The sequence below is a fragment of the Schistocerca gregaria genome, chromosome 2, assembly GCF_023897955.1.
Source record: "Schistocerca gregaria isolate iqSchGreg1 chromosome 2, iqSchGreg1.2, whole genome shotgun sequence".
NCBI classification, from domain to species: Eukaryota; Metazoa; Arthropoda; class Insecta; order Orthoptera; family Acrididae; genus Schistocerca; species Schistocerca gregaria.
This window is the reverse complement of record NC_064921.1, coordinates 33,922,042-33,949,300: the sequence shown is the minus strand read 5'-3', so window position 1 is coordinate 33,949,300 and position 27,259 is coordinate 33,922,042. Positions and strand designations below refer to the sequence as shown.

Genomic DNA, 27,259 nt, shown 5'->3' with positions numbered 1-27,259 from the left:
AACCATCCAATTTAGGGCTATCATGGACATTTTGCAATATTTTGATGTGGATTTTACCCAAATCCTACAGTTATGTGTGTTAACCTTGCCACTTAAGTGAAAAATCAACTTGTCAGAGAAGATGATTTTGGTGAAGAAATGTTCATTGTCATGTAACTGATTTAACATATCCCCACAGAAGTTTTTGTGACCAATTTTAACAGTATATTTTATTGCTTGTACCATCGTCAATCTGTACGGTTTCAAATGCAAATAGTTTCTCAACACATGCCAAACAGTCGTATATGGGGTCTGCAGTTCGTGAGATGCATGTCAGATTGATTTCATAGTGCTATTAACAAAATATTGTCTCACTTGCCCAATGTCGTCATCAGATGTGCTTGGACAGCCTGATGATTCCCATGTCTTACCAAGCACCCTGTTCCTACAAAACATTTATGCCACACATAAACTGTAGGACTACTAGGAGGATCTTTAGTGTACTTGATATGGAAATTATGCTGAACTGTGGTTGCCGACTTTGATTCTTCAAACTATAACACATAGCAAACCATAATTTATGGTAGCACTCCTTACGGTGTGATTCAGCACCAGTGAACTATGTGACCCAAAACTTGATGTTCTTCTCTACGAATTGACACTACAATCACCTCTGTAGGTACTATGAATTAATTTATATGAATTTTCAAATTTGGTAAGTGCTTTTTGAAATGCCCTGTACATAGGATGTGATTGATAATCATTAGAAGCAATAGAAAGTAAGCAATGCATAGATGTTAATGCCCAAAGACTAGAACTTATTCAGAGAAAGTGATGAAAAAGAGATTAAAAAGTTAACATTAAGCTATATTACTGAAGATTGATAGCGGTAAAACCAGAATGTGAAAGTATAAAAAGGAAAACTAAGGGATTACAGGGAAAGTAATAAGACAAAAATAAAACAGAGAAAAAAAGGAATGAAGAACATAAGAAGAGAAGGACAAGACAAAGAAACAACAGATTAAGTTGTGAAAAGTGATGATAGGAAGAGATGCAAGATCAAATGAAACTTCTGCTGTGATAGAAGTGGATTTTATAGAGCCCAATGCTTCCACAATATTCAACCAGAGGAACTTGCTAAGTTGTCTAAAAGTGACTACATTACACTAACTGGTGTATTTGATGATGAATGTAAAAACAAAGTGAATGTAGCTTTCCAGGAAATATTCACGTGCCTGAAATAAATGATTCATATAAATGTTATTCTCCGGAATGTTCATCATCATTACAATCTGTCCCCTTTGTCTTTTATCAATAAATGGTTTAATAATTCATATAAATATGCAGACACTTCAAAAATATAAATATTGTAGATACTGGTCAAATGCTCTACACTAAACACAAGCTCTATCTGAATGGCTTTGGAAGGTGCCTCATTATACAAAAACTAATCAAAGAAATGATAAGGAAATGTGTCAGATGGACAATGTAGTGCTGAATTAGCAATCAATGTTTACACACAATGTAGTGTTAAACAGTCAAAACCTTTTTTGGGATATACAATGTGTTGAACAGTCTGCTCCAAACAGTGAAAAAAGGGAATACCTCAGACCTCATCATATCATCATCATCATCATCATCATCATCATCACCACCAGTATCATCATCAGAATCTAATCATTTGCCATATAATACAACACAGTAGCATAAAAAGTTAGGAACAGCTAAGAAAATTATCCTGAACAGATAACCCCCAAGCACAGAGTGTAATGTTCTTGCACATTAATATGCTGTGTACATCTACATCTACATCCATACTCTGCAAGCCACCTGACGGTGTGTGGCGAAGGGTACTTTGAGTACCTCTATCGGTTCTCCCTTCTATGCCAGTATCGTATTGTTCATGGAAAGAAAGATTGTCAGTATGCCTATGTGTTGGCTCTAATCTCCCTGATTTTATCCTCATGGTCTCTTTGTGAGATATACATAGGAGGTAGCAATATACTGCTTGACTCCTCAGTGAAGGTATGTTCTCAAAACTTCAACAAAAGCCCGTACCGAGCTACTGAGCATCTCTCTTGCACAGTCTTCCACTGGAGTTTATCTATCATCTCCATAACACTTGCGATTACTAAATGATCCTGTAATGAAGCACGCTGCTCTCTGTTGGATCTTCTCTATCTCTTCTATCTCCACTGGTTGAATATTGCTCACCAGTGGATGAACAAGTGTACTGTAACCTACTTCCTTTGTTTTCAGATTGCATTTCCTTAGGATTCTTCCAATGAATCTCAGTATGGCATCTGCTTTACCGACAAATAATTTTATATGGTCATTCCATTTTAAATCGCTCGTAATCCCTACTCCCAGATAATTTATGGAATTAACTGCTTCCAGTTGCTGACCTGCCATATTGTAGCTAAATGATAAAGGACCTTTTTTTGGCTCTGAGCACTATGGGACTCAACATCTGTGGTCATAAGTCCCCTAGAACTTAGAACTGCTTAAACCTAACTAACCTAAGGACATCACACACATCCATGCCCGAGGCAGGATTCGAACCTGTGACCATAGCAGTCTCACGGTTCCGGACTGCGCGCCTAGAACCACAAGACCACCGGGGCCGGCACCTTTATTTCTATGTATTCATAGCACATTGCACTTGTCTACATTGAGATTCAATTGCATTCCCTGCACCATGCTTCAATTCATTGCAGATCCTCCTGCATTTCAGTACAATTTTCCATTGTTACAAACTCTCAATATACTACAGCATCATCCGCAAAAAGCCTCAGTGAACTTCCGATGTTATACACAAGGTCATTTATGTTAATTTTGAATAGCAACAGTCCTACAATACTCCCCTATGGCAAACTTAAAATCACTCTTACTTTGGAAGACTTCTCTCTCTAATGTAACTGGCTGAACTTCAGCACTATTTGAAAGACTTAAATTGCAATGTGCTTTTAGTAAACGAAAATTAAAATTAAAATTATATGCACTGTATTATTATGAATGGCTGACTATCATCTGTAGGACAAGTGTGAAGCATGGAAGTGTATCTGTTTATGTTAAGAAAAGTATGAACCTAATCTCTACATTTATAGATGTAAGTAAATTGTGTCTAAAGACAAAATTTGAAACGGCAGCCATGCTATTGTCAAAACAGGAAATAACAGTTGCTTCAGTTGCCACTCCCTAAATCATGAAAAAGACTCGTTTGTAAAATTGCTGGAGAATATGATACATTTGTTCCTTCAACATAAAAACTGTGGAGTACTAATAACTGATGGTATCAATGTGGACATTAGATTAAGATTAGAGATGTTAATTATTTAAAAATTACATTATGATCTCTTAACTTCTGTCACATAAATAACAAACTATAAGGTTAGCTGAATGCTGTAAAGTACTATTTAAAAAAGTATGATTTTCCATTTAAATAAAACAATCAAACTGTGCCTACCTTTACATCAGAGACAAACACATAACAGGAAAAAATGGAGAATATACTCAACATGGAAGAGCTTTAAGACTGATTAGTGACTCAAATCTAAACCAGTTGATAAATAAATTGAATCCAACAAAATGAGAAGACACTATATGCAATTGCCAATGAATCAATCAAACATTTTCTAGATTTTGAAGCACTTTGTTCTAAACAACATAATAAACCATGAAAGGACAGTGGCTGTACTAAAAAAAAGATGTACACTGTATCTAGTGAAAATGAGAATAATGGTACTGATATGCCACAAAACGTAAAAGCATAGCACCACTGATGTGGAAATTTATGTGACAATGAAGAAAAACACTTAACAGATCGGAATTTCAGACGTAAGGGTGTAAAGCAATACACATATATACTTTCTTAAAATGACAAAAAGAGGTCATTTTGACCCTCACATAAAATATTTTCATATTAGACTTAAAATGTCCTTTTTGTGTATGTTAAACCCTATCTTTCTACTGATTATAACAATAGTTATTTAATACAATAATTTATACATTACTTACTTATTAAAAATAAAATCCACTAACTTACCTATTTAACACTGTTCACATTATCAAGTTTCCTAAATCGTAGAACCTTCTAGAAAGAGGGCAGAGGAAGAAGGAAGTAAGGAAAATGGATGAGAGAACAATACAAATGATATATAAAAGAACGAACTATTACTGAATAAGTAGAGAAGAAACGCAGTTATGTAACAAAGTGAGTCATATGGAGGAAATTCTTCAAGTGTATACTTTTATATGAATACCAAGCCAGTACACAGCCATCTTTGTGAAAATCTAACAAAATGTTTAGTTTTTGTTATACCATCTCTCAGAAGCCACTATAAATGTTACAGGTATGAAGTTACATTACATTTGGGTTGGTAGTTTGGTAAAAATTAGCAATGTTATTGATGGTGTATTTCCAGATGTTCAAGCAAGTTGTTGTGGCTTCCACCATATGGACAATATTTCAATGACCATCCCAGCTGTCATTTTTAGGGAACTGACAGATGGAATTGCTGGCATTAATATTCAATTAATGTACTAACTTCTAGGGTTCTCGTGCTGCATGTTGATATTCCATTTGCTATGCGTTTATTTATTTGTTGCCATTTTTATTTGTAGTTCACTGTTGCTGTTTGCGCATACATATTGTCATTCTGTCATTAGCAGACAGTGAGTGAAGGTTTTGATGCTGGAAAATCAAGTGTCAAGTGGAGAAATCAGGTCGTTTCTCACATATCTCTCTGTTTGCATTCAATAGAGGGATTAAAGCAGTGGAGGCAGCCAGAAGCATTTGCCGCATCTGTGGGGATAATGCTTCTGGACAGAGCATGGCAAAAAATGGTTTTCCCATTTTAAGCAGGATTGTTTTGACATAAGTCACTCTTCACTTTAAGGAAGACCTTCAGTTATGATGAAGATTGTTTAAACGCATTAATCTACAATGATCCACATGAGTGAACTTGAGAACTAAAAAATGTGATGAACTGTGATTATTCCACCATCACACGATGTTGTTGTTATGTTGTTGTTGTCTTCAGTCCTGAGACTGGTTTGATGCAGCTCTCCATGCTACTCTATCCTGTGCAAGATTCTTCATCTCCCTGAACCTGCTTAGTGTATTCATCTCTTTGTCTCCCTCTACGATTTTTACCCTCCACACTGTACTCCACTACTAAATTGGTGATCCCTTGATGCCTCAGAACATGTCCTATCAACCGATCCCTTCTTCTAGTCAAGTTGTGCCACAAACTCCTCTTCTCCATCCTCATTAGTTATACGGTCTACCCATCTAATCTTCAGCATTCTTCTGTAGCACCACATTTCGAAAACTTCTATTCTCTTCTTGTCCAAACTATTTATTGTCTATGTTTCATTTCCATACATGGCTACACTCCATACAAATACTTTCAGAAAGGACTTCCTGACACTTAAATCTATACTCGATGTTAACAAATTTCTCTTCTTCAGAAACGCTTTCCTTGCCATTGCCAGTCTATATTTTATATCCTATCTACTTCAGCCATCATCAGTTACTTTGCTCCCCAAATAGCAAAACTCCTTTACTACTATAAGTGTCTCATTCCCTAATCTAATTCCCTCAGCATCACACGGCTTAATTCGACTACATTCCATTATCCTTGTTTTAATTTTGTTGATATTCATCTTATATCCTTACCGAGCGAGGTGGCGCAGTGGTTAGCACACTGGACTCGCATTCCGGAGGACGACGGTTCAATCCCGTCTCCGGCCATCCTGATTTAGGTTTTCCGTGATTTCCCGAAATCGTTTCAGGCAAATGCCAGGATGGTTCCTTTGAAAGGGCACGGCCGATTTCCTTCCCAATCCTTCCCTAACCCGAGCTTGCGCTCCGTCTCTAATGATCTCGTTGTCGACGGGACGTTAAACACTAACCACCACCACCACCATCATCTTATATCCTTCTTTCAAGACACTATCCAATCCGTACAAATGCTCTTCCAAGTCCTTTGCTGTCTCTGACAGAATTACAATGTCATCGGCAAACCTCAAGGTTTTAATTTAATACCTACTTTGAATTTTTCTTTTGTTTCCTTCACTGCTTGCTCAATATACAGATTGAATAACATCAGGGAGAGTCTACAACCCTGTCTCACTCCCTTCCCAACCACTGCTTCCCTTTGATGTCCCTTGACTCTGATAACTGCCATCTGGTTTCTGTACAAATGGTAAATATCATTTCGCTCCCTGTATTTTACCCCTGCCACATTCAGAATTGAGCGAGAGTATTCCAGTCAACATTGTCAAAAGCTTTCTCAAAGTCTACAAATGCTAGAGATGTAGATTTGCCTTTCCTTAATCTAGCTTCTAAGATAAGTCATAGGGTCAGAATCACCTCATGTGTTCCTATATTTCTACGGAATCCAAACTGATCTTCCCTGAGGTTGGTTTCTACTAGTATTTCCATTCATCTGTAAAGAATTTGCGTTAATATTCTGCAGTCGTGACTTATTAAACTGACAGTTCGGTAATTTTCACATCTGTCAACACCTGCTTTCTTTGGGATTGGAATTATTATATTCTTCTTGAAGTCTGAGGGTATTTTGCTTGTGTCATCCATATTGCTCACCAGATGGTAGAGTTTTATCAGGACTGGCTCTCCCGAAGCTGTCAGTAGTTCTCATGGAATGTTGTCTGCTCCCGGGGCCTTGTTTAGACTTTGGTCTTTCAGTGCTCTGTCAAACTCTTCACGCAGTATCATATCTCCCATTTCATCTTCATCTACAACCTCTTCCATTTCCGTAATATTGTCCTCAAGTACATCGCCCCTGTATAGACCCTCTATATACTCCTCCCACCTTTCTGCTTTCCCTTCTTTGCTTAGAACTGGGTTTCCAACTGAGCTCTTGATATTCATACAATTGGTTCCCTTTCCTCCAAAGGTCTCTTTAATTTTCCTGTAGGCAGTATTTATCTTACCCCTAGTGAGAAAAACCTCTACATCCTTACATTTGTCTGATTTTTGAGATGTCTGTATTCCTTTTTGCTGCTTCGTTTACTGCATTTTTATATTTTCTCCTTTCATCAATTAAATTAAATATTTCTTCTGTTACCCCAGGGTTTCTACTAGCCCTCGTCCTTTCCGACTTGATCCTCTACTGCCTTCACTACTTCATCCCTCAAAGCTACCAATTCTTCTTCTACTGTATTTCTTTCCCCAATTCTTGTCAATTGTTCCCTTATGCTCTCCCTGAAACTCTGTACAACCTCTGGTTTAGTCAGTTTATCAAGGTCCCATCTCCTTAAATTACCACCTTTTTGTAGTTTCTTCAGTTTTAATCTACAGTTCATAACCAATAGATTGTGGTCAGAGTCCACATCTGCCCCTGGAAATGTCTTACAATTTAAAACCTGGTTCCTAAATCTCTGTCTTACCATTATATAATCTATCTGAAACCTGTCAGTATCTCCAGGCTTCTTCCATGTATACAACCTTATTTCATATTCTTGAACCAAGTGTTAGCCATGATTAAGTTATGCTCTGTGCAAAATTCTACCAGGCAACTTCCTCTTTCATTTCTTACCCCCAATCCATATTCACCTACTACATTTCCTTCTGTCCCTTTTCCTACAGACAAATTCCAGACTCCCACGACTATTAAATTTTAGTCACCCTTCACTATCTGAATAATTTCTTTTATTTCATCATAAATTCCTTCAATTTCTTCGTCATCTGCAGAGCTAGTTGGCATATAAACTTGTACTACTGTGGTAGGTGTGGGCTTCGTCTCTATCTTGGCTACAATAATGCGCTCACTATGCTGTTTGTAGTAGCTTACTCGCATTCGTATTCATTATTAAACCTACTCCTGCATTATCCCTATATGATTTTGTGTTTAGAACCCTGTAGTCATCTGACCAAAAGTCTTGTTCCTCCTGCCACCGAACTTCACTAACTCCCACTATATCTAACTTTAACCTAACCATTTCCCTTTTTAAATTTTCTAACCTACCTCCCCAATTAAGGGACCTGACATTCCACACTCTGATCCATAGAATGCCAGTTTTCTTTCTCCTGATAATGATGGCCTCTTGAGTAGTCCCCGCCCGGAGATCCAAATGGGAGACTATTTTACCTCCAGAATATTTTACACAAGAGGATGCCATCATCATTTAATCATACAGTAAAGCTGCATGCCCTTGGGAAAAATTATGGCTGTAGTTTCCCTTGCTTTCAGCTGTTTGCAGTACCAGTACAGCAAGGCCATTTTGGTTAGTGTTACAAGGCCAGATCAGTCAATCATCCAGACTGTTGCCCTGCAACTACTGAAAAGGCTGCTGCCCCTCTTCAGGAACCTCACGTTTGTCTGGCCTCTTAACAGATACCCCTCCGTTGTGGTTACACCTATGGTACGCCCATCTGTATCGCTGAGGCACGCAAGCCTCCCCACCAACGGCAAGGTCCATGATTCATGGGGGGGCATCACATGATATTTGCATGCAATGGGCAAGGTTTAAATATTACATGATGGATACTGCATACTATAAACCAAAATCAGAAAAATTTGTTGGTGGCCATATGTGCATCTCTGCTTCCTGGTCAACGATTAGCTCATGAACAATGTTGCCATTCCTGTCATTTATGATTAATGGTATGAGAAATGGTGTCTTTAAGCTAACATATGGAAAAGAAATCATACAATGGAAATTCCAGAATGGAATGTCACAATTACGACAAGGAAAGTTTCTACTCACCATACAGCGGAGATGCTAAGTCACAGAGTCTTTTTGTTGTGCCTATCTGCATCTCAGTATTTCCGCTATACAGCGTGTATCAACTTTCCTTCTCATAAGTGTTACACAATGAAAAGAAAGGAATGGTTGAGCCCAAACAAAGCACCAACTCCTCATACAAAACCTGCACACATCCACAAAAGATCATTTTAAGTATTGATGGAAGAACAATGTTGTGGTACACTGAGAATGCTTCCCCGAAGTGTAATCACCAATTTTGATATTTATTGTCAACAACTCCGATGTTTTATAGATGCAATCCAAGAACAAGAACCAGGAAGACTACGTGAAATAATGCTACTCTATGATAATGCCCACCCGTATTCTGCCAGACTGATGAGAAACTTTATACAGGAGATGGATTGGGAGGTCATTCTGCTCTCACCTTATTCATCTGATCTTGCACTCAAAGATTTTCACCTTTTCTGTTCCTTATTGAACAACCTTCAAGAAACTTATTTTCTGCATGAAAATGTGCTCCAAACATGGCTTGATGAATTGTTTGCCTCAAAACCATGATTGCTGAGGTCGCGGAATCAACAAGTTAGCCCAGAGTTCGCAAACTGGTATGAAAATTGAAGGAGAAAAAATAATTGATAACTAATGTCTCTGTTGTGTTTATTAAACTTATGGAATAATGTTACAAACTTATGCACAAACCCAATACATTCAGGAAATCAAACCAATACATTCAGGAAACAAAATGTGTACTACTGCCAGGGAAACTGAGAGAGCACACTGACTGGCTATCAGATCTAACAGACGGGAGAAAAGTTTAGATAGGAAGGACTGGACACTCAGACAAAGCCACGGGTACTGAGAACAAATGTGTATTATGCAGCTCAGTTATGTCACAAGGACTTTTAGTGTGCAGTTCAGTAGTAAAATAATGATTATTTGCATGTTTCATTACAATAAGCAGCAACTAAAATGTCATTGTGTTACCTCTTTCAACTGAGCCCTCTTTTCATTGAGTTTGTCCATTTGAACAGCCAATTCAGCTTCTGCTTCTGCAAGTTTTGCTTTTTTGGGAGCAACTATCTTAATAACACGATCGTAAACTTCCATTGCTCTCACCCACTTGCACAGCCCTTCACAAGCTGTAGAAACTTTCTTAATAATATTTGGATTGAAGTCCTTATTTGGTATGAATCTGAAAAATAAAATTCATTTTTGCAGACTGAAGTGAACAAAGTGGCATTACATAAAGTGAGGTTACTGAGCAGTAAATGATAATAATGTGTGCTGAATTTCATTTTACACTGCAATTCTCAAAAACACTTGTAATATATGTATGTTTACTTTTCACGAATTCTTTTCATTATTGTAGGTGAAATGTCATCTTTATCATAAGCTTTAAGGCTGTCCAAAAACTTGAGATCTGCCAGAAGTTTCAGTGAAGGCCCCCAGTAGTCTTCAATGACTCGGCCACTTCCTGAGGGATCTGGCTTCCTCTCTGGTTTTGCTCCCTTCATGATGCATACAGCTTCCATTACCTAGAACCAAAAAAGTCATTTCAAAAATACTGTACTGATGTGACTTAACGTTTTCCAAATTAAATTAAATTTACTGATGTATTATGTGTTATATTGTATGTTGTTACTAAGACACTGCAAAATATCACAGTGTTCCAAAAAACATAATACCTAAAAGCCTCAGTGATACTGTTATTTGCAATGGTATTATCATTTATAATGACATTCACAAAAATAAAAATGGGTCATATTTTTGTAAGCTAATGAGGAATTATTAATATAGTGAATAGAGTTTAGAATAGAATAAAGTTTATTCATCTTCAAACATTTTACACATACATGTGGTATATAAAATTTAATAATATTTACTTCAGTAATGCACTGATACATACACTGTGAATATTATATAAGCATGAACCTAAAAACAAGGATTTGTTACAACTTAGAATGACAGTAATTAGTCCCAACTTTATGTCTTTTAAGGAGTAGTACGCTTTCTTCTGAAACCATTCTGCTAAAATAATTTTAAATGTACTGTAGGAAACATAATGGGCACCTTATGGAAGTTGCTGTAGTAGGGTTTTGCTTACATTATTCCTCAGTATGTACAACATATACAGTTTTTGTGTGGTTCACCAAGCTGAGTTTTTGATATATGTAGAGACATAACAATTTGATTATTTTGTGATCTTCATTGCAGACACTTAAACTCAAAACAATGTCTTCTTATTATTGATTTCTAAATACTTTGCCTGAAACCATTAGTGCAATGGCCCATTGATATATCTACAATATGTAGCAGCTCTTCTAGATCATCAAATTGTGTGATTAGAGATGTATCATCTGTGTACAATACTGCTCACATAGCAAGAATGCATGTAAGTTGTTTACACATACAGTGAACAGGAATGGTCCCAGTATTCTGCCTTGTAAAATGCCTTTTGTAATGGGTCATAAGTCTGATGTTTGGTTGTCTGCTCTGTTGCTTCGGAATGATTCTATAGGGTGAAGAGCACTCTCTCCAACTCAGTGGTACTGGAGATTTTTGATGAGTATATTATGGGAATCAGTATCAAAAGCTATTCTCAAATCCAGAATAGCTGCACAGGTTGTTTTCTTATGCTCAAGAATCATATCTTTGGCCCCCTTTTCCAAACAAATCTTACCAATTTAACTCCTGCTGGAGGGTTTTTCATAGATTTCACTATAGTAATATCTGCCGGCTTCAGGGTGTCCAAAGCAGTTAAGGCAGCCTCCAATGCAGGAATAGCTTGTGACAGCTCACTTTCACAGTCATCCTTAATTGACTGTGCAACAGCTGCTGCTTCATTTGCTAATGCTTCATCTGCACCAACAGTCTGCAAAATCCAGTTAACATCATTGAAATGATTGAAATATGAAAGCAAATATGCTATTTAAAAATTTATAACAAAAAAGAAAAAAAATAGAATAGACATTTACAACAGGCTGTCAAATGAAAATCAAATGTGCACCACAATGGGTACAATTGGAAAGTTATCACCACATGCATTACGACCTTTATCCCACTGGTAGATGAGACAATCAATTCCTGTTTCATTGAACACTGTTGCTTCCTGACAAAACCACAACCTCACCCACTCTTGCACTTCATGTCCACAGATATCAGTTGTGAATCTATCAACAGCCGACCACATTCTATGAAACAGGAATTGATCATTTATTTTATTTATTTATTTATTCTCGTGGACAAATACAAGGATTTGTTTTGGATAGTTTACATATTGATCATTTCCCCTTATAACATTGTGGGAAACAATTGTATAAAATAGGTCTAACAGATAAAAAATTATCTTACTTTTTTCGTGCATGTAAATACTATTTATACAAATGAAGGTATTCTACTCCTCTGAGAGGAATTCCTTATTACTATAAAAACACTTATTGCTGAGGAACTCCTTCAAGGCAATTTCAAGGCAGCTTCCACTTAAGCTTTTTAATTTTTTTGGAAGCTTGTTGTAAAATTTGATCTCCGTGTAATAGGGACTCTTGTTTGCACTTTTTGTATTATTTCTTTCCAGGTGATAATCATTGTCCCTCCTAGTATTGTGCATGTGCACTTCTCTATTTAGAAGATTGTACTGCTTGTATTTTAGCATAACCTGAACAGTTTCATAAATATATAGTGATGGGAGTGTTAGTAGTGTCTTAATTTTAAAATTTCTTTGCAAGACTCATTATATTTAAGCTTACACACGATCCTTAGTGCCTTTTTTGAAGGATGAATACCCTATTTACATGGTTGGCAATAGCACATCTCCATACTTCAATTCCATATGCGAGGTATGGATATACTAAAGCATAGTAGATTATACTCATTTGCTCATATTTAAGAAATTGTGACATTGTCCACATTGCATAAATTGATTTGCTAAGTTTTTGGCATAGGAAATTGATATGATTCTACCAAAAAGATGGTCATCTAACATTATGCCAAGGAAGGAAGTTTTATCTTTCAATTTTATTTCTGAACCACCATCAGACACAACACTCCATTGCATTTCATCTTGTTCGTGGTGTATTTGAAATTCCATTAGATTTGTTTTATTGATGTTTAAGCTTAAGTGATTGTTTTGGAAGTAGTTCTTCAATACAAATAAGGCATCAGAAAAATTTTGAGCCACATCATTCTCGTTGGTTCTCCAGTTAACAACGGTTGTGTTATCCACATAGTTAAGTATCTTGCTGTTCTGTTCTGTGGGCAGATCATTAACATATAGTGTGAACAATAAATGACCCCAAACTGACTCTTGGGGCACACCATTCTTTACTATAGCTAGACAGCTGTACTTCTTAATAACATTGCCCATTTTGTGTATGACTGGTGTGACCTGATATCTGCCTTGTAGGTATGACTGTATGAGACTTTTGGCAATTCCTCTAATACCATACGTTTTCAGTTTCTCAAATAGCAGCTCATGAGATACTGTGTCGAATGCTTGTGATAAATGTAGGGACAAACATTCTACCCTTTCTTTTTCATCTAATTTCATAAGTATCGTATGTACTACATCACATATGGCAGATGATGTTGAATAGCCTTTCCTAAAACCATGTTGGGTTTCTTGTAGCACTTTTTCTTTGACAAGAAAGTTTTCTAACCATAGTGAAATAATCTTTTGTAATACTTTGCTTAGGATTGGGATTAAGCTAATGGGTTGGTAGTTTTCGGCTTTGTCGATACTACCTTTTTTGTGCAATGGCTTGACTATTGTATATTTTAATTCAGATGGAAACACACCTTTATTCAAACTTTCATTGAAGAGGTGGACCAGAACAGGTATGAGTGAACGTTTGCATCATTTTAATATAATGGAGGCGATTTCATCCCGTTTTGAATTTTATTTATTATTCCCTCTACTTCAGTTGTATGTGTTTCATACATAAACACTGATTTTTGTACCTAAAGAGTTCTGTAGTCATAAGTGTCAGAGGTCACACACATGCTATCTGAATTTATAAAGTGGGTATTAAAAACATTGCTGATCATATATGGATCTGAAATATTTACATTATCAGTCATTAGTTGGATATTATTGACACTAGGTTTTGGTTTTCTGCTGATTCTCTCATTTACACAGTTCCATACTGATTTGCTTATGTTATTTGAGGTAGCAATTTTTTGCTGTATAGTTTCCTTTGTGTATACATTCAGTGCTTGTTTATAGGCTTTTCAACATGTTTGGTAGTTGCCTCTAGTTGATGTGTCCTGGAACTCTTTATATATTTTCCATCTTCTTCCAGTGGGATAATGACTTAATGCATTTGAGAGGAATTAATCCTTGGTCTCACTTGTAGCGTGTGTTTAGTTTTTATTTGACTGCCACTCATAGTTATTAATTTCTAAAACAGTAATTAAATCAGGGATGCCAAGAAACATAATACGCAAATATGAACTTCTACACTGTAAAGTTGGTAATTGATAGGAAAAACAAAGTTTGCAAAAGAAACTGATACATAAAGGATGCACAGAAAGTAATGATGAACAAGGCATTTATTAAGGGCCAGACATAAAGAAGACAATTAATGTCAATACTCATATATTAAATAATTAAATAATGTGCAGTAGGTGTTCAATAATCTGAAGCTACATCATAATATCGATAAGAGAGATCAAAACAATACTGAATTATTGTGGATGAATAATGCAGTACAGAAAAGGAAACTCTGAGTTAAAAAATAAAATTAAAAAAAAAAAAAAAAACCTGAAGATTTGAACCTTTCTTCTAAAATAAATTTAGCAATCACTATTCACTATCTTATAGTACACTCCTGGAAATGGAAAAAAGAACACATTGACACCGGTGTCTCAGACCCACCATACTTGCTCCGGACACTGCGAGAGGGCTGTAGAAGCAATGATCACACACACGGCACAGCGGACACACTAGGAACCGCGGTGCTGGCCGTCAAATGGCGCTAGCTGCGCAGCATTTGTGCACCGCCGCCAACAGTGTCAGCCAGTTTGCCGTGGCATACGGAGCTCCATCGCAGTCTTTAACACTGGTAGCATGCCGCGACAGCGTGGACGTGAACCGTATGTGCAGTTGACGGACTTTGAGCGAGGGCGTATATTGGGCATGCGGGAGGCCGGGTGGACATACCGCCGAATTGCTCAACACGTGAGGCGTCAGGTCTCCACAGTACATCGATGTTGTCGCCAGTGGTCGGCGGAAGTTGCACGTGCCCGTCGACCTGGGACCGGACCGCAGCGACGCATGGATGCACGCCAAGACCGTAGGATCCTACGCAGTGCCGTAGGGGACCGCACCGCCACTTCCCAGCAAATTAGGGACACTGTTGCTCCTGGGGTATCGGCGAGGACCATTCGCAACCGTCTCCATGAAGCTGGGCTACGGTCCCGCACACCGTTAGGCCGTCTTCCGCTCACGCCCCAACATCGTGCAGCCCGCCTCCAGTGGTGTCGCGACAGGCGTGAATGGAGGGACGAATGGAGACGTGTCGTCTTCAGCGATGAGAGTCACTTCTGCCTTGGTGCCAATGATGGTCGTATGCGTGTTTGGCGCCGTGCAGGTGAGCGCCACAATCAGGACTGCATACGACCGAGGCACACAGGGCCAACACCCGGCATCATGGTGTGGGGAGCGATCTCCTACACTGGCCGTACACCTCTGGTGATCGTCGAGGGGACACTGAATAGTGCACGGTACATCCAAACCGTCATCGAACGCATCGTTCTACCATTCCTAAACCGGCAAGGGAACTTGCTGTTCCAATAGGACAATGCACGTCTGCATGTACCCCTTGCCACCCAACGTGCTCTAGAAGGTGTAAGTCAACTACCCTGGCCAGCAAGATCTCCGGATCTGTCCCCCATTGAGCATGTTTGGGACTGGATGAAGCGTCGTCTCACGCGGTCTGCACGTCCAGCACGAACGCTGGTCCAACTGAGGCGCCAGGTGGAAATGGCATGGCAAGCTGTTCCACAGGACTACATCCAGCATCTCTACGATCGTCTCCATGGGAGAATAGCAGGCTGCATTGCTGCGAAAGGTGGATATACACTGTACTAGTACCGACATTGTGCATGCTCTGTTGCCTGTGTCTATGTGTCTGTGGTTCTGTCAGTGTGATCATGTGATGTATCTGACCCCAGGAATGTGTCAATAAAGTTTCCCCTTCCTGGAACAATGAATTCACAGTGTTCTTATTTCAATTTCCAGGAGTGTATTTTTTGCTAATCTGCTGTTGATTACTTGCCCATTAACTGAAGTTTTCTTCGTTATTTTGATTTGTCAAACATTGTTCCTTGCCAATTATTGTTTCCATTTTACTTTTTTTTCCTCATATTTTTTTATGCTTCATCTCCTCTTTTTCGCCTACTAATTTACTCTTGTTTACTTACCCATTAATTAAATTATTTTGTCTTATTCTGGTCTGTTCTATGTGATTCTTTGTCAATTATTCTTTTCATTGCATTTGAATTTTCTTATGTTTTATGTGATTAATTTTCATTTTCAGCTCTCTTATTGCTTTTGTGGCTTCTTAGTCTGATTTTCACTCAAACTCGATACACTCTTTGACGTACTGCATTTTTCACTCACTCACTTCGGGACTAATGTTTGCCTTGAGTGCATAATTAAAATGTCTAAAATATAATGTTAGCAAACACAAGACACAGTTAGTTTTCAGTTCAACATATTGCAAACAACATCAATTCAGAGTCAATGTTCTAACAGTACGAGTGTGGTTTTATAACTATTATATCTTCATTTGACAAAAGGTTCTTCCCGGCGAGCCATAATTTCAAGTCAGGATTGGGAAGAAGTCACGGTGCTATATCTGGTGAAAAGGGTGGAAGAAAGCCCAATTTGTACAGATTTGCTACTGTTATTGATGATATAAGGTAAGGTGCACTACAGTGCCGAAAGAACAGTTTTTTGTGTGTCAAATTCAGTCTCTTTCAGCAGACTTGAGTTTCAAATACGCTTAATCTTTCTTGCTTGTCCAATCATGCAGAAATTCGTTAATTCAAAAATAAATGATCTTCAATGAGAGTTCAGAGTATGTGTGAATTTCAACCATTTACGTTTCAGTCGTGTGACAGGCTAACTATTCAAATTAAAATGTTTAGTGACAGCGCAAGACTCAGTTCTCTCCTCCTCCGATCGCAGTCAATGCACTGTCTAATTCAGATAGCTGTTGGCAATGAACTGTATGCTGTACACAGTCGAAATTCTTTACATGATCCTTCAAATAATTGAGCTTACCAAATGTGAAGGGACAACAAAAATGTTCAATTCTTTAATCGAAATATACCTAACTTATCAAGCCACCTCCCTTGTATAACAGTGTGCCAGCTGAAAAGCCGAATGCATTACACTGGGACTGAAGCTCTGTAGTTCGGGTGGGGTGACTGATGGGAAGAGGCGGCAGGTGCACAGGCATCGCGTGAAATCAAACAGTGGGTCACAGAACAGAGGAAGGGGAGATGGCAGGGAAACTGCTGTGGATGCAGAATGAGAGAAATGTGCTTCATTCACCTTGTTACATCATCATCATCATTTAAGACTGACTATGCCTTTCAGCGATCAGTCTGGAGCATAGCCCCCTTATAAAATTCCTCCATGATCCCCTATTCAGTGCTAACATTGGTGCCTCTTCTGATGTTAAACCTATTACTTCAAAATCATACTTAACCGAATCCAGGTAACTTCTCCTTGGTCTGCCCCGACTCCTAATACCCTCTACCGCTGAACCCATGAGTCTCTTGGCTAACCTTGCTTCTCCCATGCGTGTAACATAACCCCACCATCTAAGCCTGTTCGCCCTGACTGTTACATCTATAGGGTTCATTCCCAGTTTTTCTTTGATTTCCTCATTGTGGACATGCTCCTGCCATTGTTCCCATCTACTAGTACCTGCAATCATCCTAGCTACTTTCATATCCGTAACCTCAACCTTGTTGATAAGGTAACCTGAATCCACCCAGCTTTCACTCTCATACAACAAAGTTGGTCGAAAGATTGAACGGTGCACAAATAACTTAGTCTTGACACTGACTTCCTTCTTGTAGAAGAGAGTAGACCTTAGCTGAGCACTCACTGCATTAGCTTTGCTACACCTCGCTTCCAGTTCTTTCACTATGTTGCCATCCTGTGAGAATATGCATCCTAAGTACTTGAAACCGTCGACCTGTTCTAACTTTGTTCCTCCTATATGGCACTCAATCCATTTATATTTCTTTCCAACTGACATTATTTTCATTTTGGAGATGCTAATCTTCATAATATAGTCCTTGCATTTCTGATCTAGCTCTGAAATATTACTTTGCAAATTTCAATAGAATCTGCCATCACAACTAAGTCATCCGCAAATGCGAGACTGCTTATTTTGTGTTCACATATCTTAATCTCACCCAGCCAGTCTATTGTTTTCAACATATGATCCATAAATAATATGAACAACAGTGGAGACAGGTTGCAGCCTTGTCTTACCCCTGAAAGTACTCTGAACCATGACCTCAATTTACCGTCAACTCTAACTGCTGCCTGACTATCCATGTAAAGACCTTTAATTGCTTGCAAAAGTTTGCCTCCTATTCCATAATCTCGTAGAACAGACAATAGCTTCCTCCTAGGAACCTGGTCATATGCCTTTTCTTGATCTATAAAGCATAGATACAATTCCCTGTTCCACTCATAACACTTCTCCATTATTTGCCGTAACCTAAAGATCTGGTCCTGACAACCTCTAAGAGGCCTAAACGCACACGGATTTTCATCCAATTTGTCCTCAACTAATACTCACACTTTCCTTTCAACAATACCTGAGAAGATTTTACCCACAACACTGATTAAAGAGATACCTCTGTAGTTGTTACAATCTTTTCCGTTGCCATTATTAGAGATTGGTGTGATTACTGCTTTCGTCCAGTTCGATGGAACCTGTCCCGACTCCCACGCCATTTCAGTTATCCTGTGTAGCCATTTAAGACCTGACAGTCCACTGTGTTTGATGGGTTCCGACTTAATTTCATCCACCCCAGCTGCTTTGTTGCACTGCAATCTATTGGCCATTTTCTCCACTTCCTCAAATGTGATCCTATTTCCATCATCATTCATATCCCATTCTACCTCGAAATCAGAAACATTACTGATCATATTTTCACTTACATTGAGCAACTCTTCAAAATATTCCCTCCATCTGCCCAAGGCATCCACAGGATTCACCAGCAGTTTCCCTGACCTGTCCAAAATACTTATCATTTCCTTCTTACCTCCCTTTCGAAGACTGCTAATTACACTCCAGAATGGTTTTCCAGCAGCTTGACCCATAGTCTCCGACCTGTTTCCAAAGTCTTCCCAAGATTTCTTCTTGGATGCTGCAATTATCTTTTTGGCTTTGTTTCTTTCTTCAACATAACTTTCTCTGTCTACCTGAGTTCTAGTATGTAGCCATTTTTGATACGCCTTCTTTTTCCTTTTACAGGCTGCCTTGACTGTGTCATTCCACCAAGCTGTTTGCTTCATCCTACTTTTACACACTACTGTTCCAAGACATTCTTTAGCCACTTCTAGTACTGTGTCCCTGTACCTTGTCCATTCCTTTTCCAATGACTGTAATTGACTACATTCAACTAACTGGTACCTTTCTGAGATCGCTGTTATGTACTTGTGCCTGATTTCCTTATCCTGAAGTTTCTCCACTCTTATCCTCCTACATATGGACCTGACCTCCTGCACTTTCGGCCTCACAATCCCAATTTCACTCCAGATTAAATAATGATCAGTACCATCAAAAATCCCCTGAATACACATGCGTCCCTCACAGCCTTCCTGAATTCCTGATCTGTTATTATATAGTCAATGACAGATCTGGTTCCCCTGCCTTCCCAAGTATACCGATGAATGTTCTTATGTTTAAAAAAGGAGCTTGTGATTACTAAGCCCATACTGGCACAGAAATCCAGGAGTTGTTTCCCTTGTTACATAGAATCTTGAAATAATTTGTTTTGGTGTGTACCAGACATGTCAGGATTTACAGTAAGAACAGCTTTTCATAAAAATTCAAAAGTTTAAGTTTTTAACACAATGTTTTTCTGATATAGCAACACACATACTTATAATGAGGTGACAAATTTCATAGGATACATTGTAATACCGTGTTGAACCTTCTTTCACCCACTTGATGTAGCATGCATTCGAGATGGCCCAGCACAAACATTGAGCCGTGCTGCCTATACAGACATCAAAATTGCAAAATTGTTGCTGCTGGAGGATTTTGTGCATGAACTGCTCTCTCAATTATGTCCCGTAAATGTCAGATGGAATCTGTGCCGGACAATCTGGGTGGCCAAATAATTTGCTGAAATTGCCCAGAATGTTCTTCGATCAGTTGTGATCGATTGTGGCATGATAACATGGTGTACTGTCATCTGTAAAACTTTCACTGCTGTTTAGTAACATAAAGTCTGTGAATGGATGCAAATGGTCTCAGTCATTTCATTTGGATTGAAGGACCCAGTCCATTCTGTGTGAACACAGCTCACATCACAATGGAGCCACAACAGACTCGAATCGTGCTTCGTCGACAAGTCGGGTCCACAGCTATGGTTTCGTGCGGTACGTGCTCTGCTCTAACCCTACTGTCGACGCTTACTGACTGAAATTGAGACTCACCGATTGGGCCACTCTGACTACCATTCCATGTTCAAAGTCTGTTCGTTCCCATAGTGTGGTGGTAATCGTGTCTGAAACCTTTTCACATGAATCACCTAAGAACAAATGATGACTCTGCCAATGCCCTGCCCTTTATACCTCATGTACCATTTATACCTTCTGATGACCTCAGATGTTTAGTCCCATACTGCTCAGAGCCATTTGAGCCTTCTGTACATGTGCATGTCACTGTCCCATGATTTTTGTCAGTTTGCAGTGTGCGTGTGATGACATTTATGACATTCGGTTTGTGGGATGCTCAACTGCATGGTCATCAGCCCCCGTAGACATTCCTATTCTGTACACAGTCCAATCTAGCCTCTTGCATAAATGATGATGGAATAATGAGGACAATACAAGCACCCAGTCCCCAAGCGGAGAAAAACCCCTAAACCTGCTGGGAATCGAAACTGGGACCCCATGAGCCAGAGGTAGCAACACTAACCACTAGACCACAAGCTGTGGAGAGAGAGAGAGAGAGAGAGAGAGAGAGAGAGAGATAGAGAGAGAGAGAGAGTGTAAAGATCAATCTGTTCAGTGGACAAAACATGCTATGTATAATACTAAAGTTTATGACATTGTAAATTTTTAACCCCTTGTTTTATGGGATGTGGGCATATAGTTTTACACAGAGTGTCAGAAGTTCAAAAGTCTTGTTGTGGTGAGTGCTGTAGTTGTTGTGAAAACTGAAGCGTTAAGAGTATGTTAGTTTGTATACAAGAAAAGGAACACTTGTTAATGTTAATGGCTAACATTTTGAACTTGTTAACAGCAACCAACAGGACATCTTCTTCTTCTTCTTCTTCTTCTTCTTCTTCTTCTCTCTCTCTCTCTCTCTTTTGACAACACGCATGTTCCCAATTAAATTTTTTTTTTAAAGAAGGAGCCTTGTGACTATTTTTCTGGTGTCTATGATTGTGGTACTTGACAAAATACCCATAGCAATTGCTACATTATTCATTTTATTTGCTGAGTAGTCCACGTGTACCTTCTAATTTGAATTTTTATCACTGATATCTTGGGCATTGTAAGTTACTTTTAATTCATTCTATTTCAAATGATACAAACTTAATCATTTTTGTTTATCAAATAGTGCTGAGTCCAAGCTGGAATAACAAAAATATGGTAAGGATGGGGTGATACTCACACAGAGGAGGCACTGAGTCGTAGATAGGCACAACAAACAGAACTGCTAAAATATCGAGTTTGTGGGCAAAGTTCTTCGCTAGTTCGAGCCCTCCACCGACATATCCTCCACACTGCTCCCACTCCAGTACAACACGTGCCCCCTATCCTGCCCACATACATACTAGTCTCGCTTCCACGGTGCACAGCTTCCAGACATTCACTGCACCTCACAGCCCTATCCTGACTCCACCCCCACCATCTCTCTAGATGGCATCTTTCCACCACCTCACCCTGCTATCCCTCCCTGTCCCATCCTTACTGCCACCACCCAGTCCAGCATATTACTGCTCTCATCAGATTAATTCACAGCCAGGCACCAGTGCGTGGAGGAAATGGCCGTGTGTGTATGAGTTGTGCTTGCGTGAATGTGTATGTGTTTTCTACTTCTGAAGGAATTGCTCCTCCAGAACCTTGAATGATCAGCATTTCTTCCCCCCATTGTGTCTGTCTGCTAAATGACTCCACTATGTGGTGATTGGTGAGCAGCATTTCATAGGATTTCATTTTGTAGGATCTGTGTCACAATAAATTGGAAATTAATTTTGTAGTGACAGAAAAATAATAATAGAGGACAAATGCATGCACAATATTAATAATAATGTCAACTATGCAATAAGCTGAGGATTTACACAATTCATTCCAATTCTAGATCCATGAAATGAGAAGAAATTTTTGGAGCAGATAAAAAGAACATGAGCAGCATGCACACAGGTTGTAATTAAAAATATGGTACCCAGGATCTGTTGCATATGCTTTACATATTCCACGAACGCATAATATGAATGCACTAAACTCCCAATTAAAATGTATTTGATATAATGCACTGGAATGTTTTATTCTATAAAATGATGTTATATAACTGCAAAAATGCTAATCGTCTTTCAAAATAACAAAAAGTCACTGACAGAAGTCATACCTCTTTTTTTGCTTCCACAACCACAGTGTCCTGTTCAATTTTTACCATCAGTTTTTCTGTCTTTTCAGATGTCTCAATTAGCTGTGGTTGAAGTGCATGTAGTTCTTCTTGCATCACAGAGATCTGTACATTCAAATAAGAAATACATGTGAAAACAACTTTTTCCAGAGACTGTCACCAAATATAAGAATGATCCTACTCCAAAGCAAATTTTAATAAACATCACTCACTACATCTATTTAAATGAGTAGATTTGAAATGGCAACAATTTTGTAATATCTGTTGCCTTATTTTGCTTGAGAATGGGATAGTTTTTTCAACTTATCTGAAGGAAGACAAATCCAATGTGGATCCATAGCTTAGAGTCAGGAAGAGAAACTGATATGAACTCAAATGAGACAATAAAAAATTTGACAACACAAAGTCACAGGAATAAATACGGGAAGCATAGCAAAAACAGAGATATAACTATTTATGAGGTATCTGGATTGCTTCCTATCCTATTTGTCACACAGCAGCAAGCAGTTAATAATCTGCAGTGACTTTAATCTAGATTTTATAAGGGATGCTGATAAGAAAAATCATCTGGAAATCTTATTTAAAGCCCAAAACTTGACCTCAGTAATTAACTTTCCAACAATGGTGGATAAACACAGTAGGACCCTAACTGATAATGTGTTCTTTGATAAAGCTCAAAATAGAGAGAATAATCATCAGAACCTGCATCAACAAATTGTACCAGAAAGCTGGACACTGGAGTGTAGCTACAATTGAAACAGTCTACAAGGAAAAAGAACCGGTAATGAGTACAATCAGAAAGAAACACATTTCATTTTTTGGACATCTAATCAGATCACCAGAGAACAGGATCATCAGGAGAATAATAAAAAAATTGTGGAATTGTAAGTGCAACATTAAGTTAATTACAGAAATTAAGGATGATATGGGTGAGCTATATGTTACACTGGAAGACCTAAGAAACAAAACTGACAAAATCAGGAAATTTACAGACAAACAAACCAGACTGTAAACGAGAATCAACAAGCAGACATTAGGAAGGGTGATTTCTGATGAAGAAAGAAGAAGGATGATATGAAAGAGAATGAAGAAGTACTGGGCTGAAAGGAAACTGAAAAATTCTTTGTATAAAGTTGGCTAGAGTGGTCCAATGAAAGCCATAAAATGTAAATAACTATATATATATAAAGGTCAAAGCAAGAAAATAAATGTTTACCCAGTAAAAATGCTCTCTCTGATTATGATGCACAATTAGGATAAATAACATAGCACCTTTCAGTATGCATACTCCTCAGTGAAAATCAGTTAGAATAATTAATGAGCCCAGGACAAACGTTTTTAAGAATGGTGTACAGGAGATGAGATGGGATGTAATTTATAACGAACGAAATGCTAACATTCGATGATAAATTCATATCATTATTTGAAAAAAGCTTCCTCCATAAGCTAATGAGAAAGAATACCAAACGGCCATGTAAAAACTCATCGATCACTAAAGGAATTAAAATATCTTGGGAAAGGAACAGGGAAATAAATATTTTGGCATGAACAAATAGGGATCCTGCAGTAGTTGTGCACTACAAAAACTATTCAAAAATACTAAGAAAGGTTATTAAAAATTCAAGGAACATGCACATAATGTCAGAAATTAGTACTTCCAACAACACACTTAAGGCTATATGGAACATAGTGAACGAGAGACAGGACAACCAGCCAGAGAATAAGACAGCACTACTGAACTGGATGGAAGGTCTATAAATAATGAGTCACAGGTAGCAAACAAATTTAATAATCATTTCTTAAATGTTGTAGAAAGCATAAGGACAAAAAATTCAAGAGCAAAATCATATTAGTATGTTAAAAATGTAAAATTCAATTGTATGAATGTATCATCAATTTATCCTTCTGAAATTATGAAAGTTGTACATTCTCTCAAAACTAAAACCTCACCCTGTTTTGATGGTGTTTCCAACAGAGTACTAAAAATTTGTTCCCATATAATAAGTCCAGTCTTGTGTGAAATCTGTAATGCATCACCAACTCAATGCATTTTTCCATAGAGACTCAAATAATCATTGTTAAAGCCCTCTTTAAGAAAGGTGAGAAGAGAGATGTCAATAACCACGAATCTATTACAATGCTGACATAATTTTCCAAAATTTTTGAGAAGGTGATGTATTCTAGAATAGCAACAACATTATCCTTAGGAGATCACAGTTTGGGTTTCAGAAGGGTTGCTCTGCTGAGAATGCCATTTACAATTTTTCTCACCAGGTTTTATAAGCATAAAACAATAAATAATGTTTTGCAAGTTCTCTAGGTCATTTCACTGTGTGAATCACAGTATTCTCCTAGATAAATGGGCATTTTATGGGATTCATGGTATATGCATAATGCATAATGTCATATCTAATGAAAAGAATGAAGAAAGTTGTACTTAGTAATTCAAGCAATATAGTCCAGGGACATACTACTGACTGAGGAGAAATAACATATAGGCTTCCCAAGGTTCAATCTTATGTCCACTACTGCTCCTCATAATGTAATTGATCTTCCATCTAGTATACAATAAGCAGAATTAGTTCTTTTTGTAGGTGAAAGCATACATTCAAAAACAACAGAAATGGTAAACAGAGTTCTTAAAAGTATCATTGACTGTTTTTCTGTAAATGGTCTCGCCCTCAATTTTAAAAAGACACAACATATTCAGTTCTCTGCATCTAGGGTCACTACATCAATGATAAAGGCAACACATGGTGAGTAAATAATAAGTAGGGTGGAAACTCCAAAATTCTTAGTGGTCCATATTGATTAGAATTTACACTGAAAAAAAAAACTTAGTTCAGCCTCATTTTCACTTATTATCATTGCAAATCTTGCAGAGAGACAAATCAGTAAGTTGACATATTTTGCATATTTCCATTTATTTATTTTTGTCCATATACCAAAGAGTTTTCGGACATTGTCAGGAAAATTCAGCTTACATTACACATTGTTTTGTTTTTGTCTTCAGTCCTGAGACTGGTTTGATGCAGCCCTCCATGCTACTCTGTCCTGTGCAAGCTTCTTCATCTCCCAGTACCTACTGCAACCTATATCCTTCTGAATCTGCTTAGTGTATTCATCTCTTGGTCTCTCTCTACGATTTTTACCCTCCATGCTGTCCTCAAATGCTAAATTTGTGATCCCTTGATGCCTCAAAACATGTCCTACCAACCGATCCCTTCTTCTAGTCAAGTTGTGCCACAAACTTCTCTTCTCCCCAATCCTATTCAATACCTCCTCATTAGTTACGTGATCTATCCACCTTATCTTCAGTATTCTTCTGTAGCACCACATTTCGAAAGCTTCTATTCTCTTCTTGTCCACATTACACATACACATTAAAATATTTAAGTTTTACCATAACATCATATGGATCAGACACATGTCTGTACACACTAGTTTTCAAAAGGGCACTACAAGTAGGTGCCTTTATAGTGTAACACAATTTAGCTTATATTTATAATAGTACAGTACAAATAATACAGTGTATAATTACATTCTTTCAAACCACTGATAGATCGGAGACATTGTCTATATACACTGTTTACCAAGATGGCATGACAACTTAAGTCCTCTATAGAGTAACAACACTTCTCTATTAATAATTGCTTCAGTCTACTCCTTAGCATATTTAGATTTGCTTTCTTGAGTTCACAGGATAGTGCATTGTAGAAAATTGCTCCCATTTTATGTGGGCTGTGATCCGTTTCATTTTTATTGGTCACAATTCTATGAAAATTTTCCCTTCCCCGTGTATCATAGTTGTGTACATTACTGTTTGTCATATTAAATTCATGATTTTGTTTCAAGAACATGACTGTCTGCAGTATATACATGGAGTACCTTGTAATTTTATATTTTCTACAGACATCTCTACAAGGCTCTCTCTTCTTTACCTTGGCTACCATTCTTACTGCCCTTTTTTTGGAATCTAAAAAGTCTATCTATATGAACTGCTGATGTCCCACCCACATATTTCAATACCATATTGAAGGTGCGGATGAATCAACGCGAAATATATTTGGCTTAAAGTATCATGGTCCAAGAAGGCTTAGACCTGTTTCAGTATATACACATTTCTACTGATTTTCTTGAAAATATTATCTACATGTTCTTTCCATGATAAGTGTTTATCAACAACGATGCCCAAAAATTTATATGAATTTGCATATGAAAGACCCAATGGGGATGTAAATACAGTATCAGTTATGGCACCATTATAACTGAGGATGAACTTCATTATTACCACTTTGTCTTTATTTAGAAGAAGCTTGTTTGCTGTAAGGTAGGCGGACAGAGTATTGAAAATGATCTTGGTACTGTTAGCTGCAGACTGCATATCACTGCCACAGGTGATGAAGGATATGGCATCGGCATAGCTTACAACCATGCAATTTTTAGGGTTCAAGTAAGTTATTCACATATACAAGGAACAGAAAAGGCCCTAGTATGCTTCCTTGAGGTAAGCCACATTGAAGTGTCCTGAAGGTTGATTTGGTTCTTAGGAGCTGCTCATTATTTTGATAAGTTAGCTTTACACACTGTTTCCTGTCTTTCAAATAGGAGGTAAGTAGTTTCAAGGCTAGTCGTTTCAACCTGTAATCTTCTAGCTTACACAGAAGAACGGTATGGTTCACAGTATC

At 38.0% G+C, this 27,259-nt stretch overlaps 1 protein-coding gene and 1 non-coding gene across 2 annotated transcripts in view; one reads left to right on the top strand and one right to left on the bottom strand.

Annotated features, from left to right (window-relative positions):
• LOC126336262 (dynein axonemal heavy chain 3) overlaps nucleotides 1–27,259 on the bottom strand; it is a 1,127,841-nt gene that overhangs the window by 336,975 nt on the left and 763,607 nt on the right. The window contains exons 46-49 of the mRNA XM_049999758.1: nucleotides 22,554–22,676; nucleotides 11,396–11,587; nucleotides 10,057–10,250; nucleotides 9,700–9,907 (exon numbers count right to left, since the gene is read on the bottom strand). Of these exons, the coding sequence (XP_049855715.1) occupies nucleotides 9,700–9,907; nucleotides 10,057–10,250; nucleotides 11,396–11,587; nucleotides 22,554–22,676 (717 nt within the window). The remainder of the gene's footprint in view (nucleotides 1–9,699; nucleotides 9,908–10,056; nucleotides 10,251–11,395; nucleotides 11,588–22,553; nucleotides 22,677–27,259) is intronic.
• Trnaa-cgc (transfer RNA alanine (anticodon CGC)) lies at nucleotides 5,662–5,734 on the top strand. The gene has a single exon. It is a non-coding gene; the product is annotated as a tRNA-Ala (tRNA).